Source organism: Bombyx mandarina, chromosome 09 (assembly GCF_030267445.1).
Source record: "Bombyx mandarina strain Sakado chromosome 09, ASM3026744v2".
NCBI classification, from domain to species: Eukaryota; Metazoa; Arthropoda; class Insecta; order Lepidoptera; family Bombycidae; genus Bombyx; species Bombyx mandarina.
Genome location: NC_143216.1, coordinates 9061352 through 9075155, shown reverse-complemented (window position 1 = coordinate 9075155; position 13804 = coordinate 9061352). Strand labels below are relative to the sequence as shown.

The following is a 13804-nucleotide window of genomic DNA, read 5'->3' as shown; positions in this document are numbered from 1 at the left end:
GTGAATTCACCGACCACTCATAGTGAAGCCAGAATAGTCCCTCAAGGCTACTGCTAGATAAATCTGAAAAAAAACCTTATCCTCAACATATATATTATTATATAGTCGAAAAACTGAAACAGAAAAATATGACGTTGGTAATAATTTGACGTATGTAATTATAAATATGTATAATTTTCTTTGGAAACACATATCAATGCAACGCAACGAAAACCGAAATTTAGGGTGGTTCAAATTAATAACTAAATAATGGTAATTAGCATCATTCTGATTTTGTTTTGCAAGAACTAAACGACTGACTTAGGTAACGAATGAATTTCAATTGCATGAATACACAAAGGAATAAAAAACGGCGTTTTATTCTGAAATTGTTCAGAACGAGTACAGTGCCATCATACGGCATCACGAAGGCCAATGTATGTAAATCTCCGCTGCTCGGAGTGCCAATCATAACGACAGCCTAATGAGTGACGTTAGACCTGATAAACATATTTATATCGGAACAACGCGCAGATCTCCAGATAACGTATCACCGTGCCTTATATGTATTTGTATGAAATATGTCTCCGCTTTTATAACACTCCATACGTTTCCATGATGCGAATCTGTTAAGTACAATATGTGACACTGTTCGAAAATAAGTTTTGAAATCGTAAAATGCAAAAGTGGATCACGTTCGCTTGTTTTTTTGTGTTCGCGTGCGCCGAGTCTGTCAGTGACTATGAAGGTATTTTATGTGCTAAAAACTATTCACACCATCTTTCTATCTCGTGATCTTACATGTTTTTTAATCCATTCCCATTAGTCTACGGTCTATCTCCGTTACTATTAGTTATTCACAACACAGTTAGTTTTACTACTAACAAACATCAAATAAAAATAGAATGTAATATTTTTCGACAATTTCGTCAGCATCGTGCACATTTGTGACTTAAAATTAATGGTCCTTTTTAGAAGTTTTTGTTTTTCTGTCATCCACAATGAACCAGTCCAACATCAGGAAAATAGTTACACCTAAGCTGCTAAATCCTTTAAAAAACAAGGTGTTATGGGTGCATCTAGGTACTTAATATATCACTATTAAACACGTTATTAGATTAGTAATTCTATGTAATTATTATTTTTGCGGTATTCAAACAACATAAATAGTACCCACATGAAGTGGTTTCATAACATTGTTAATAATTGAAAATTCCCACATGAAGTGGTTTCATAACATTGTTAATAATTGAAAATTCCCACATGAAGTGGTTTCATAACATTGTTAATAATTGAAAATTTTTGAGATAAAAATCCTACAGTAAATAAGCGTTTTGAATTCAGCGGAGTCGATTTAATGAGTTCAGTTAATCAAGTCCCAGTTGTACCTAACACCTATCTATTATCTCCATAATTTTGTATTATGGGTGTATTCTTTCAATCGGGAGCAAGTTAAGATCAAACGGCAAATTGTGCGTGGAATTCAGACTTCATAATTGAATGGACTCCCATCAACAAAAAACTACGCTATATGTCCACATTCCCAAAGATTGGCTACTAACATGTCTAGTCGTCCAGCAAGTTCGGGAATGTTCGGATATGTCGAACCATTGACGCCGTAATAATTAAATAATAATTATAAAATACATCGTTCATAAAATATTTATAACTATTTATAACTACTTTACCATGCACTCCACGCTTTTTTACAATAAAATATTTTTTTCTTACATTATTTTAATTCATATTTATTTTCTATTTTTTGTTGGATTTTCTATAAAAGCGTGTTTTGTTAGTTTTTTAAACTATTATTTATATTTCATTTTTTAGTTGAATTTCAATTGTTATCAATTTTTTTTAAATATTGTATTGTCATCGGTTCCTAATAGTATACCAAATTTCGACTTAATCCGTCGTTTTGAAGGGTGTCAAAATCATGTTCAAAGATTCCGTTACAAACATACATACATACGTCTGAAGCTAATAAAAGCGTATTAAAAATGCACTTATTCGTAAATTTTGCCACGGCGCATTTATGCAAGGTATGTTACCTATTCTAAATCCGCTATATCTCATTGAATGAATTTCTAATAATCATTGTAATAAGAGATGTTGTAATAGTCCTGACGGGAAACGATTAACGCAATTTCATTAGGTTTAACGTTTGTAAATGCAAAATAAAGAGGTTTATTCATTTTTATTTACTTAATTCATACTTTTTGTGCATGTAATTAAAATAAGTTAAAAAGTATGTACCATAGATGAAATTAGCTCGTACATAAGTTTTCTTATAGAAAGCAAGATAAATCGGTGAAAACTATTTTATGGAAAATAGTGTACAATAGTAAGTATCAACAATAAGAACAATCGCCTGTAGCGAATCCTTCTAATCAGTTAAATTATTTTATAGGTGATGGAAGTGCATAATAGTAAGTAAACAACAGTTGCTTGCAGCGAATCATAGCCGCTTTGTTCTATCTATCATAGTGTTAAAAGTAAGAGAGACTTTACAACACTTTTTCATAATCTCATTAAACCTATGCACAAATATTGTCCAACCGTTTTTACTACTTTGTTGTGATGGCAGCAGTTGCGACCTACAGAATGGATAGGGCAGCCATTCCCAAAGTGGGCGATAACGCCCCCTCGTGGGCGCTGCAGGCCTAAAGGGGGGGTCGGTAAGAGACCCAGAAAAAAAAGGGGGCGTTGTGTAGAAGGCTTAGAAGGCGATTTGTAATTTCATCTTGGAGGACACCGACTGAGCTCTCGCTATAATGGTTTATAGTGGGTGAAAAAATGGGGCGGAAAAAATAAATTATTCTCAAAGTGGGCAGTAGACAAAATAAGTTAGGGAGCCCCTGGGATATAATAAGATTTAACAAACTTCTAATCCAAAATCTCTAGTTACATAGTGTTGCTTCCCAACTAATTTATTATCCTCAACGCAATTATTATCACACACGTATCACTCAATCTTGGAAGCCTGAAAAATATCAGAAGCAAGATAGCCTGCATGTGTTGCCATAGAAGCTTCCAAAACGGGTTAACAAACTATATCTCTTAATTAATATTGATCAATCTAGCAACGGATTACTTATTTAATTATTACGTAGATACGAGGTATCTATTAAGGAAGCATTACCTAATTAAAACATAAGTACATATGTACGACTGCGGCACTACTAAAATTGTTTTCGAAACAGGCTAATATTCAAATCCGATGACGTTTTGTTTGTCTGGCGATACATTTATATTATCTTACCAAAATACGATAAGCTATAATTTTAGAGGATCACTATCGAATCTTGGTATATCTACCAAAATAATTCACTGTATTATTATTTTGTTCGCGAATATCAGCTGACATGGTCTGATTTATCACACAACCAAGTCAACGCCCACTATGTTACGTGTGGAACGTATATAACTTGCAATGCAATAAAGGTTACTTTTGTACCCTATAAATAAAACTAAAACACAAGATTGCTTTGCGGCAGTGATCGGCAGATCGATAATGCCAACCCGGGACCTAAAACACGCCCAGCCCCAGTTCGCCTAAGATATAAATTCTCCTCAAATCATGACTGAAACCAAACAGAATATTACAATAACCGGATAATAGAATTCGAAGACCTCTATGGGATCGGCCTGGGTGGTGTGGGGTTTAAGTTAAGATTCTGTCTTTAAAAAAATTCAGTTAAGTATTTTGGATCATAGCGACATTTGTTAAGAAATAAAAGAAACCACGATTATACTAACAACAACTGGAATTCGGATCGATTTAACAATAAAAATCCCGTTTGATGAAATATAAATCTATTAAGAAACGGAAAACCTAGGTATCCTGCAATTGTTTCTTGTCTCGACTAAAGGTTCTTTCAAAGGCACTTTAATTTTCAAGGATATGAATATCATAAGAAACAAAGGACTAAATACCATTTGTTTTATTACTTAACTAAACATAGTAACAAATCCTTAAATTCCGACATTTGTGTTCGTCATTTATTCCGTCACTTGACAAACAGAGACTTGGTTCAATGGCAAGATAAAACTTTCGCAACCAATCAGCCTTACTGTGATGAACGACAAATTACGGATGTTTTAAAACAAAATAACACATCTTTGTATACGATACACCAATTAACAAGACAATAAGCACTATTGAAATACTTCACGCGTAAAAACAGGCAGGAGTAATGAATGCTGCCTACTTGTTGCATTCATTCGTAGAAACCAAAAAAAATGTTAAATACGCGAAATCTTCGTTGCGTTGACAACAATATAAAAATATGTATGCATTGCCTCGATCGATAATTTACGCACTTTTACGCCTATCAGTTAAATGAGTCGATGCTGTTTTTACAGATACCGTATATCTAACATATCGGGCCACTCCCACTAAATGCTAAATGCCGAAATTTTAAATAATTGTTCTTAAATTCATGAGATTGAAGTACGAATGACAACTTGTTATTTACAAGTTTTTTATTTTTTATATTTACATATTTTAGTAGTGGGTTTTATTAGTTGACATTGATAAGTAAACGAGCCACCCAGTATTAAATGTGAAGACAATGATAACGACAACCCACTTCAACAAAAATAGTACAAAATTTGCATTATCATGAACAGTTTGCGAATACGGATATTTTATTAAGTTGTTTAAATATTTTCCATGTGTGATGAAAAACGTAATGTATATATCGTATTTATTTATTTATTACGTATATGGATGAACGCGCTCCATGCGCTTCTCGCGCTCCACCTGATGTGAAGGGGCTATAGAAGTACAAAGAACATGAATAACGATCAAGTATATGTATATGAATAACGATCTCGAGATATGAGACCAAAGTATCAATTGTATTGTATTATAATTAGTCTGGCCATAAATACAGCTACAATTAAAAATAAACAAAATATTACATTTGAATTTGGAATCTGTCATTTTTATATGATTGCTCATTGAGTTTGTAACTATACTGAGATCTTAGAACCTATATCTCGAGGTGGGTGGCACATTTACGTAGACGATGTCTATGGGCTCCAGTAACCACTTAACACCCGGTGGGCTGTGAGCTCGTCCATCCATCTAAGCAATAAAAAAAAAAGTTTTCTGATTTTGGCGCCAATACATTGTACAATATTTTGCGATATTAAAATGGAGTGGGGTGATAAAGAGAACCGAATCGCTGTGATGATTACACAAAGTAGGTATGGAGCCAAATGCAATTTTTAAAACTCTCCATACGCTTGGTATTAGTAAAATGTTTGTGTACCGGGCTATTAATAGGTGCAATGGGACCTCCTCTGTTTGTGACAGAAAAAGATCTGGCCGTCCACGTAGTGTTCGTACGAAAAAGGTGGTCAAAGCAGTAAGGGAAAGAATTCGAAGAAATCCTGTCCGAAAGCAAAAGATTTTATCTCGGGAGATGAATATAGCACCTAGAATCATGTCGCGTATTTTAAAAGATGACTTAGGACTTGCAGCTGCAGCCTATAAAAGACGTACTGGTCATTTCTTAACTGATAATTTAAAAGAGAATAAGGTGGTAAAATCGAAACAACTACTGAAGCGGTACGCAAAGGGAGGTCATAGAAAAATTTTGTTTACGGATGAGAAATTTTTTACAATGGAGCAACATTTTAACAAACAAAATGACCGCATTTATGCTCAAAGCTCAAAGGAAGCTTCCCAATTAGTCGACAGAGTGCAACGTGGGCACTATCCGACTTCAGTGATGGTTTGGTGGGGTATTAGCTAAGAAGGAGTGACTGAGCCATACTTTTGTGAAAAAGGTATCAAAACATCGGCACAAGTGTATCAAGATACCATTCTTGAGAAGGTAGTGAAGCCCCTTAACAACACCATGTTCAATAATCAAGAATGGTCCTTCCAGCAAGACTCGACGCCAGGTCATAAAGCTCGGTCTACGCAGTCTTGGTTGGAAACGAACGTTTCGGTATTCATCAGAGCTGAAGACTGGCCGTCGTCTAGTCCCGATCTTAATCCGCTGGATTATGATTTATGGTCAGTTTTAGAGAGTACGGCTTGCTCTAAACGCCATGATAATTTGGAGTCTCTAAAACAATCCGTACGATTGGCAGTGAAAAATTTTCCCATGGAAAGGGTGCGTGCTTCTATTGATAACTGGCCTCAACGTTTAAAGGACTGTATTGCAGCCAATGGAGACCACTTCGAATAAGCTTTTTATACTTTAAATTGTTTTATATTTATGTATTAAACTAACACGTAAACGTAATAAATGTTATTTGCAATAGATTTTTTCCCCTTTGTCTCAGTATTTATGGCAAGACTAGGTATGATTATGTCTCACCTATCAAATTGGAATGCAAGACTACAGTTTTGCCTATCGTCGTATCTACCCGTGTGTTTTTACAATATGCACTACCTCAGTAAACGCCGGCTAACGATCGCAATATGCCGGTATAATACTCAGAGAACTCTACTGCCCATTCTCCGATGAATCTTTTTGCAACATCAACGGACAGAGATAAGGTTGTGCTAAACCACACCGCACAGCCTGAATCTTTGTTTACGTAATCTGTTTGTTCGTTTTCATATATGGTACATCTAATATTCAAAGAATCTAATTGCAATACGCAACAAAACGAAACAGAAATGACTATTTATAAAATTAATATTTTTAAGTAAAAAGCAATACGCCTAATGTGAACTCACAGAAAAAATAATTTTATTCCTGCTTTTGCACCATTGTGAATTGAAACTAGATGAAACAGAGATTACACTGGAATTGTCGCTTCCAATAAAGAAAGACAAACATAAACTACTAGCTATACCCGTCCGCTTCGCTGGACATTTAAAATCAACATTATTATTTCTCACCCCACAAAAATTCTCATCACTAACGCCCCCGCAACTGGTGTAGGGAGTCCAACACTCAAATATATATTATCCTATCCATTAAGTACATGTATTTTCTACATGGAAACCAAGTTTCAAGTCAATCGGATGCATGGTTCAGTAGTTATAACGGAAAATCCGTAAAAACCACTGTAGATTTATATATTAGTATAGATGATACGATTTAGCTAGCGAGTGAATGAGATAGAAGTGGATAGAGGATAAAGTGTGAAATGCACCCATGTTTCTTTATTCACTCCTTACTTAGTATAATATTTATTTAATTAAAACCTTCTTTCAGAACAGTGTTTCGCTATAAATTGCATAGGAGTGGAATATGAATGTATAAAAGGGAAATGTTACTGCGCCGATGGATTCATACCAAACCAGTTCCATGATCATTGTGTGCCATGTCCAGGTAATTGTTTAGTTTTTCAGACACATTTTTTTCTGGCGCTAATGTGTTTTATGATCCCGCATGACCAATAATATCACCTCTGTGCGTAGTTGCTTTATGCAAATAAGTCGTTGACTTTTTACCTATTCGTCGGGGACCTATTCCAACTTCCCGCGGACCAGTACTGTATGTAACATAAAGTACTGTATAAACTGTATGTACTGTATAAACAAGTAATTACTTAACACATTTATTTTATTTCATAAATTACAAAATTACCTTAAGTTACATTAAACCAAATTGACAGCTGTTGACTAAATCGGTAGTTATTATCGACATTACCATAATTAACTAGGTCACAGTACTCGGGTGATGGTAGACCGCGTTCCCCCGACCGCTCTGGGGGAAAGTGTAACGCGGCGCCATCAAGGCGGGCTCTCGGCCCGCTGAACGAGGGAACCGGTGGTCGTGTCGCTGGCGGCCGCCGGTCCGGCGTCCGTGGGACGGTGGGATGGATGTAATGTGCTCTGCGTCAACCCTGTCCCGATGTCTCAATAGCCCCTACTGGGCTTTGGCCCGGTCCGAGGTAGGGCGCCGGTTGTGAGCGGCAGGAGTTTTTAGTGAGGTTCAACTCCCACACACCCCACCTGCCGCGCGGGTGGGGATCCGGCGATTTTCTCCAGTGGAAAAAAAAAAAAAAGGTCACAGCACCGCATTCCTCAGGATGGACACGAACTCGCGCGCCTACTGTAGGTAGGAGCTCACAGGCTCAACCTGAGAGAGCTGCTAACACTGGCCCTAGCAAAAGCAGTGCAACTGAGAATACCCGGCAAAAAACTCAGTGTGTTGATTGTTGACGAAATGCTCTTGTGCTCTACACTGATTTATTCTAGCAATGCAAAACGTTTTTTTTATTGCCCTTGTAGGCAGACGAGCATACGGCCCACCTGATGGTGAGTGGTTACCGTCGCCCATGGACTTCAGCAATGCCAGGAGCAGAGCCAAGCCGCTGCCTACATGCCAGGGGCAGAGCCAAGCCGCTGCCTACGTATTACCTTAGTACAAAGATAGTTTTATTGTATTGTTTTTTTATAGATATTCTATTGCGTAGACAGTGAGCGAGTTTATTGCCCACCTAGTATTTAATGGTTACCGGAGCACATAGACATCACAACGTGAACGCCGCGGGATCTATATTTACCTGCAGGATATGGCCGATACGGTTACGCCAGTCGTCTTATCCTTAAGGCCATGACGACCACATAATTACTCTATAGTAAAAGCTCTTCGAGAGGTATACGTTCCGTGAATATGCCGCGAATAAAGAAACAGTGAATACGGAAAAGCGCGTTGTTGGATACCTACATATTAGAATCCTTTTTATCAATGTCTATATGTACCGATTAGATTCGCAAATAAAGAAATCTTTAGCCGCGAACATAGAAATTGGGTCGCATTTTTTTAATCCGCGAATAGTGAAAACACGAATAAGCAGCTTTTACAGTATTACAAACCATATTTTTAAATTTTACAATTTATTTCAGGCCTGGGAGAAAAATGCTTCGGCCCCTGTTGTAATAGATACGGAAATGGCACACTTCAATGTTGGCAAGGAAAGTGTCAACAATGCTATGATTCTTATGGAAATTTTGTTTGTAGGTGAGCCGTATTTAGGATTTTAAGATTACCATTGACGACCCACGTCCTAATAGATCCACCTGATGCAGTCACAAAGCTTTTGGTAGCTCCTGGTGAAAGCATCCAGTCTCCGTACTCTTCGAAGAGTTCGACGTGAAAGCTAGCCTCTAGCATTAGCCCACTAAGCTTCCTGCCAAATCTACTCAGTGAGCCGCGATTCCGATCCGGTAGTAGATTCATTCACAAAGCAGCTGCTCTCAAGTTGTTACTCCTGACTGAGCCTGTTCTTGCCCGTCTGTCCTGGTGAAGCTGGAAAGGCTTCTGGAAACACAGGAATACCTCCATTCCTGAGTAAAATAAATTCATTTTCTCGACGTGCTTGTAATTTTATTCGGATTGACTAACCATTCCATTATATTTTAAGAGAGGGCATCGACCAAATTCTGCTGATTTCAACGACGCAAATAGTTATGGGATCTGCATTAATTTTCGGAATCATAGCTACATTCATACTGCTTTACAAATTATGTGCGGCGACTACCATCGGGTAAAAATCACTGGATTTTAATTTTATATCTATACTTTACATTAAGAGTATTAAAAAAACAAATACAGTCGAATTGAGAACATCCTCCTTTTTGAAGTCGGTTAAAAAGCCTTATACTAAACTTATCTTTATTATTATTCCTTAGATTAAACCTGTTAATACTATTCATATCAATATAATTTTAATACAGTTCAAATATTTCACTCTAGTTATTCGATCAGACCGAATTGTTTTAAATCAAGTTAAAACCAGACTTCCATAACATAGAGGACAAGACAGAAACAACAGACTATCGCAAACATGTGTTTGGGGAGGCTTAAACGACAAAGGGAAGATCTTCCACCGAGCGGGTGATATTTGCTCGGTAGACCGACGGTCCAGACGTTGTTGTTCGGAACTTGTTTATGCAAGCTTATCTTGAAAATGTCGTAAGCGAGATTCAGGCATCTGTCAAATATCTTGTGTTCTGTGATGGCTACCGCCACATGTGACAAAATAATTAGAATCTAAGAAGCATTAACCATTTCGTTATCTTTTATTACTTTATAATGTACTTACACTTTATTGCAAGCAGGCCTTTCGGGGGCGAATTTGAGCAGAACAGCCAACGTTTATCGATAGGCAGCCTCCAGGTGTACGTTGAAGAGAGATTACGGGATGCACCACCAAGGTATATTTACATTATCTACTTGAACCCCTATGTACCCAATGCCGAGTGTAGGTCTCTTCATATGCACTGCATTCTTTTCGGTCTCTTGCCATTCGCTTCTAGTCCCAACCAGCTATTTTGACCATCTCTTATGAGGTATATTTGCGTAATTACTGGTGGTAGGACCTCTTTTGAGTCCGCGCGGGTGGGTACCACCACCCTGCCTGTTTCTGCCGTGAAGCAGTAATGCGTTTCGGTTTGTAGGGTGGGGCAGCCGTTGTAACTATACTTGAGACCTTAAAACTTGTATCTCAAGGTGGGTGGCGCGTTTACGTTGTGGATGTCTATGGGCTCCAGTAAACACTTAACACCAGGTGGGCTGTGAGCTCGTCCAATCAACTAAGCAATAAAAAAAAGACATAGTTTATTGCTAATTCGTCCTAAAAAATATTATTTCGCTATCGTTACTATTTCGTGCACGTATTAATTATTATTATTTTACGTATTATTATTTTCGTATTAATTATGAAATATAAATAATGTTTATCATACTTTTTGCTTTAATCATGTTTTGTTTTAAATTACAGGTATTCCAGGACACCAACAACGGATATAGCCGTGTATCCAGCTATAGCATATCTGAACTCCGGATTTGTAAGTAGCCTTATTAATCAGTTAGAGTTACTTCAGATTTAATTTTTTTTTCCTACGTATGCTGATAGCCTTGAGAGGCTATTTCAGCTTACCCTAGCGTGTGTAGGTGAGCTCACGGGACTCAACCAGAGTTGCTAACATTGACCCTAGCAAGAGCAGTGCTTCGCAGAATCTACCACCGGATCGGAAACGCGACCCACTGAGAAGATCCGGCGAGAAACTAAATGGGCTGTGTTTATGAGTTAGTTCGCTCCTCGAGCCCTTCGTCGCAAGCGACGGGTTCGACGAGGACGGTGTGCTTGTGGTGCCTAAAAGCACCGTTAATGGATCAGGGGGATCCGTAATGACGTGCTTTGGGCGACGTCGACGGTTTACCATTCGGTCTGCTGGGTCGGGTATGTAGTTTCCAGCGGCTACAATGAGAGGGTTCTCATGTCGTACCGCCTTCTCAAAATGGCGCAGCGATGCCGACTGTAGATACTTACTAAACGAGTCGAACTCCAGGTCATCGTGGAGATCCACGTTCCTCAGGAACCATGGCGCTCCGACGGCTATCCTGCAGAATCGGGATTGAATAACCTGAAAGGATTTCAAGTGGGTGCGGGCTGCGTGAGCGAACACTACGCTTGCATACGTCATGACGGGGCGTATACAAGTTGTAGAGAGTTACCTTATTGCGGAGAGACAGTTTGCTTCGACTAGAAAGCATTGGGTCGAGTCGTCCTAGTATAAACGCGGCACGATTGCGTACCGTTTTAATGTGGGGACGGAATGTCATCCCTCTGTCGAGGGTGACGCCTAGGTATTTGACCTTCGAGGCCCACGGTATGGGCTGGCCAAAGAGAGTGATGGGGCTAACGGCGGAGGTGTTTGCGCGCCTATTAAGGAGTGGGATGCTCGAAGTGGTATTCGGAGGGCGACCCCTTTTGAAGAGCACCGCTGTGCTTTTCGTGGGGTTGATGTCGATTCGCCACTTCCGGAACCACTGTCCCATGGTAGCTACTGCGATCTGGAGTCGCCGATGAAGCAACGACATCTTCCTACACGAGTAGTAGATAGCCGTGTCATCGGCGAAGAGCGCTAGATGGTTCTCCAGAGACCGGGTAATATCATTGATATACAAACTAAATAATAACAGGGAGAGCGCGGAGCCTTGCGGGACTCCGGTAGTCAGATGACGGGGACGAGAGCGAGTTCCCTCTACTCGATATCGAAACGAATGGTTCGGTTTTACTATAAAAGCAGACTAATAACACATGTACTAACTTAATAACAAAAAAAATTATTGTTTTTAATATTCGCGGTTTTTTTTTATTGCTTAGATGAATGGACGAGCTCACAGCCCACCTAGTGTTAAATGGTTACTGGAGCCCATAGACATTTACAACGCAAATGCGCCACCCACCTTGAGATATAAGTTCTAAGATCTCAGTATAGTTACAACAGCTGCCCCACCCTTCAAGCCGAAACGCATTACTGCTTCACGGCAGAAATAGGCGGAAAAATATCTGCATTACAGATTTTTTTCTTTTTGTGTTTAATAAGATTGCATTCTACAATAGACGTGTATATAGCCCACATGATGGTGTGGTTACCCTCGCTCGAGACCATCATCAGTGACAATGTCATAACAGTCTTTAGCTATAGGCATCACGCAGCTGCGCTATTTTAGCATGGGCTACAGTGTAGCTGCTACACGATACAAGGATACAATGATATGATACATAAGCATCTCAAAGAGACAATCCCGAAATTTGTTAAAGATAATAATAATAATAATAATGGACCTGGCGCACGAGGTGACCGACATGTGGAGGGTGGTATCTACAGAAATAATCCCGGTAGTTGTGTCGGTGAATGGTTTGGTCCCTGAAAGCCTCTCAAAACATCTCGAGAGGCTTGGTCTCAACAAAGTCAGTGGTGGCCCAAATGCAAAAAGCAGTCTTGCTCGACAATGCCCGTATAGTTCGCCGGTTTCTCTCCCAATAGTCCCTAACGCTCCGGCCGATTGTTGCCCACCTCGCCGGAGTGTGTCCTGCCGTCTTCCCAGGCGTGGCAGTGTTTAATACATAATAATAATAATATCACTTTATTTAACACCATATGTACAGATTGAGCAAATAAAACAAATAATAGTCGGTAACATAAATTGGCGGCCTTATCGATGAAAGCGATCTCTTCCAGGCAACCTTGCAGGGAGAGGAATAAGCGAACTGGACGGTGCTATATCATAATAAACTTACATAAAAATATATACTTATATACACATGTGAAAAATAAATACAATATAAGATAGACTTACATACGATTAAATACAAATAAATACTAAAAATATGCAAGTAAATACAAAATAAGTAGCAACTTGTATACCTCTCATCATTATAATAATTTTATCAATTTTTTATTTGTTTCAGATACACGATAGTAGTATACCTCCTCCGCCATACACAGAAGAGAAGTTAGAAGAAAACACACATAATACAGTGCACATATAACTGAAAAGAAAATTGTAATTGGTTTTTAAAATTTGTACATACTTGTTAAATATATTGAAGTGATCTGCCACCTTTCGAAATAATTGCATTTTGAACTTAAATCAATCGAACTCAAAGGGATTCATTTAATATGATTAGACTTTATTGGTATATAAGAATAAGTGACCAAAATTATTATCATCATCATCATCATTTAGACTCCTATGCGGTAGGGTCTCTAATGCCCATAGCATTACTGGTGTCTATGAGCGTCAGTATCCACTCACCATCAGATAGGACACAATAATATTATGCTCGACAGCATTCAGAGCCATAAAAAGTAAAAAGGATACCCCAATTAATTGTTCACGTCATCTTCTTTTAACAACACACAATCCCCCAAGAGCCAAGCCGGGAGTTATCCAGCTCAGTCCACTTGGAACTGCTTTGTTAATCGAAAGTGCATTTAAAGGCAACAATTTTAGCATGACTAACGAGATTTGAAAGGAGTCTTCAGCAATAGGAAGCATTTGTTTACAATAATTATACATAGATTGATGTACCTACATAATTTTTTTTA

General features: G+C 38.4%; 1 protein-coding gene across 3 annotated transcripts; it reads left to right on the top strand.

The window, feature by feature from the left end:
- Window positions 1-521: 521 nt before the first annotated feature.
- Window positions 522-13328, top strand: LOC114239791 (uncharacterized). 3 transcript variants are annotated; one of them, XM_028170180.2, is made up of 7 exons: window positions 526-727; window positions 7167-7283; window positions 8807-8921; window positions 9325-9447; window positions 10022-10117; window positions 10684-10750; window positions 13165-13328. In XM_028170180.2, exons 1-7 carry the CDS (start codon window positions 658-660, stop codon window positions 13243-13245), a joined length of 669 nt encoding a protein of 222 aa, XP_028025981.2. In that variant the 5' UTR covers window positions 526-657; the 3' UTR covers window positions 13246-13328. The 3 variants fall into 3 exon arrangements, with proteins under 3 accessions (XP_089585889.1, XP_028025981.2, XP_028025982.2); XM_028170181.2 differs by having other exon boundaries at window positions 539-727; window positions 7172-7283; XM_089729763.1 differs by lacking the exon at window positions 9325-9447 and having other exon boundaries at window positions 522-727.
- The last annotated feature ends 476 nt before the right edge of the window (window positions 13329-13804 follow it).

Bases quoted from the DNA above. Each gene is read 5' to 3' on its own strand.
- LOC114239791 (XM_028170180.2), top strand. From the start codon at position 658: ATGCAAAAGTGGATCACGTTCGCTTGTTTTTTTGTGTTCGCGTGCGCC. The intron at 728-7,166 runs GTATTTTATGTG...ACCTTCTTTCAG, and splicing joins GTCTGTCAGTGACTATGAAG to AACAGTGTTTCGCTATAAAT. The intron at 8,922-9,324 runs GTGAGCCGTATT...TTATATTTTAAG, and splicing joins TATGGAAATTTTGTTTGTAG to AGAGGGCATCGACCAAATTC.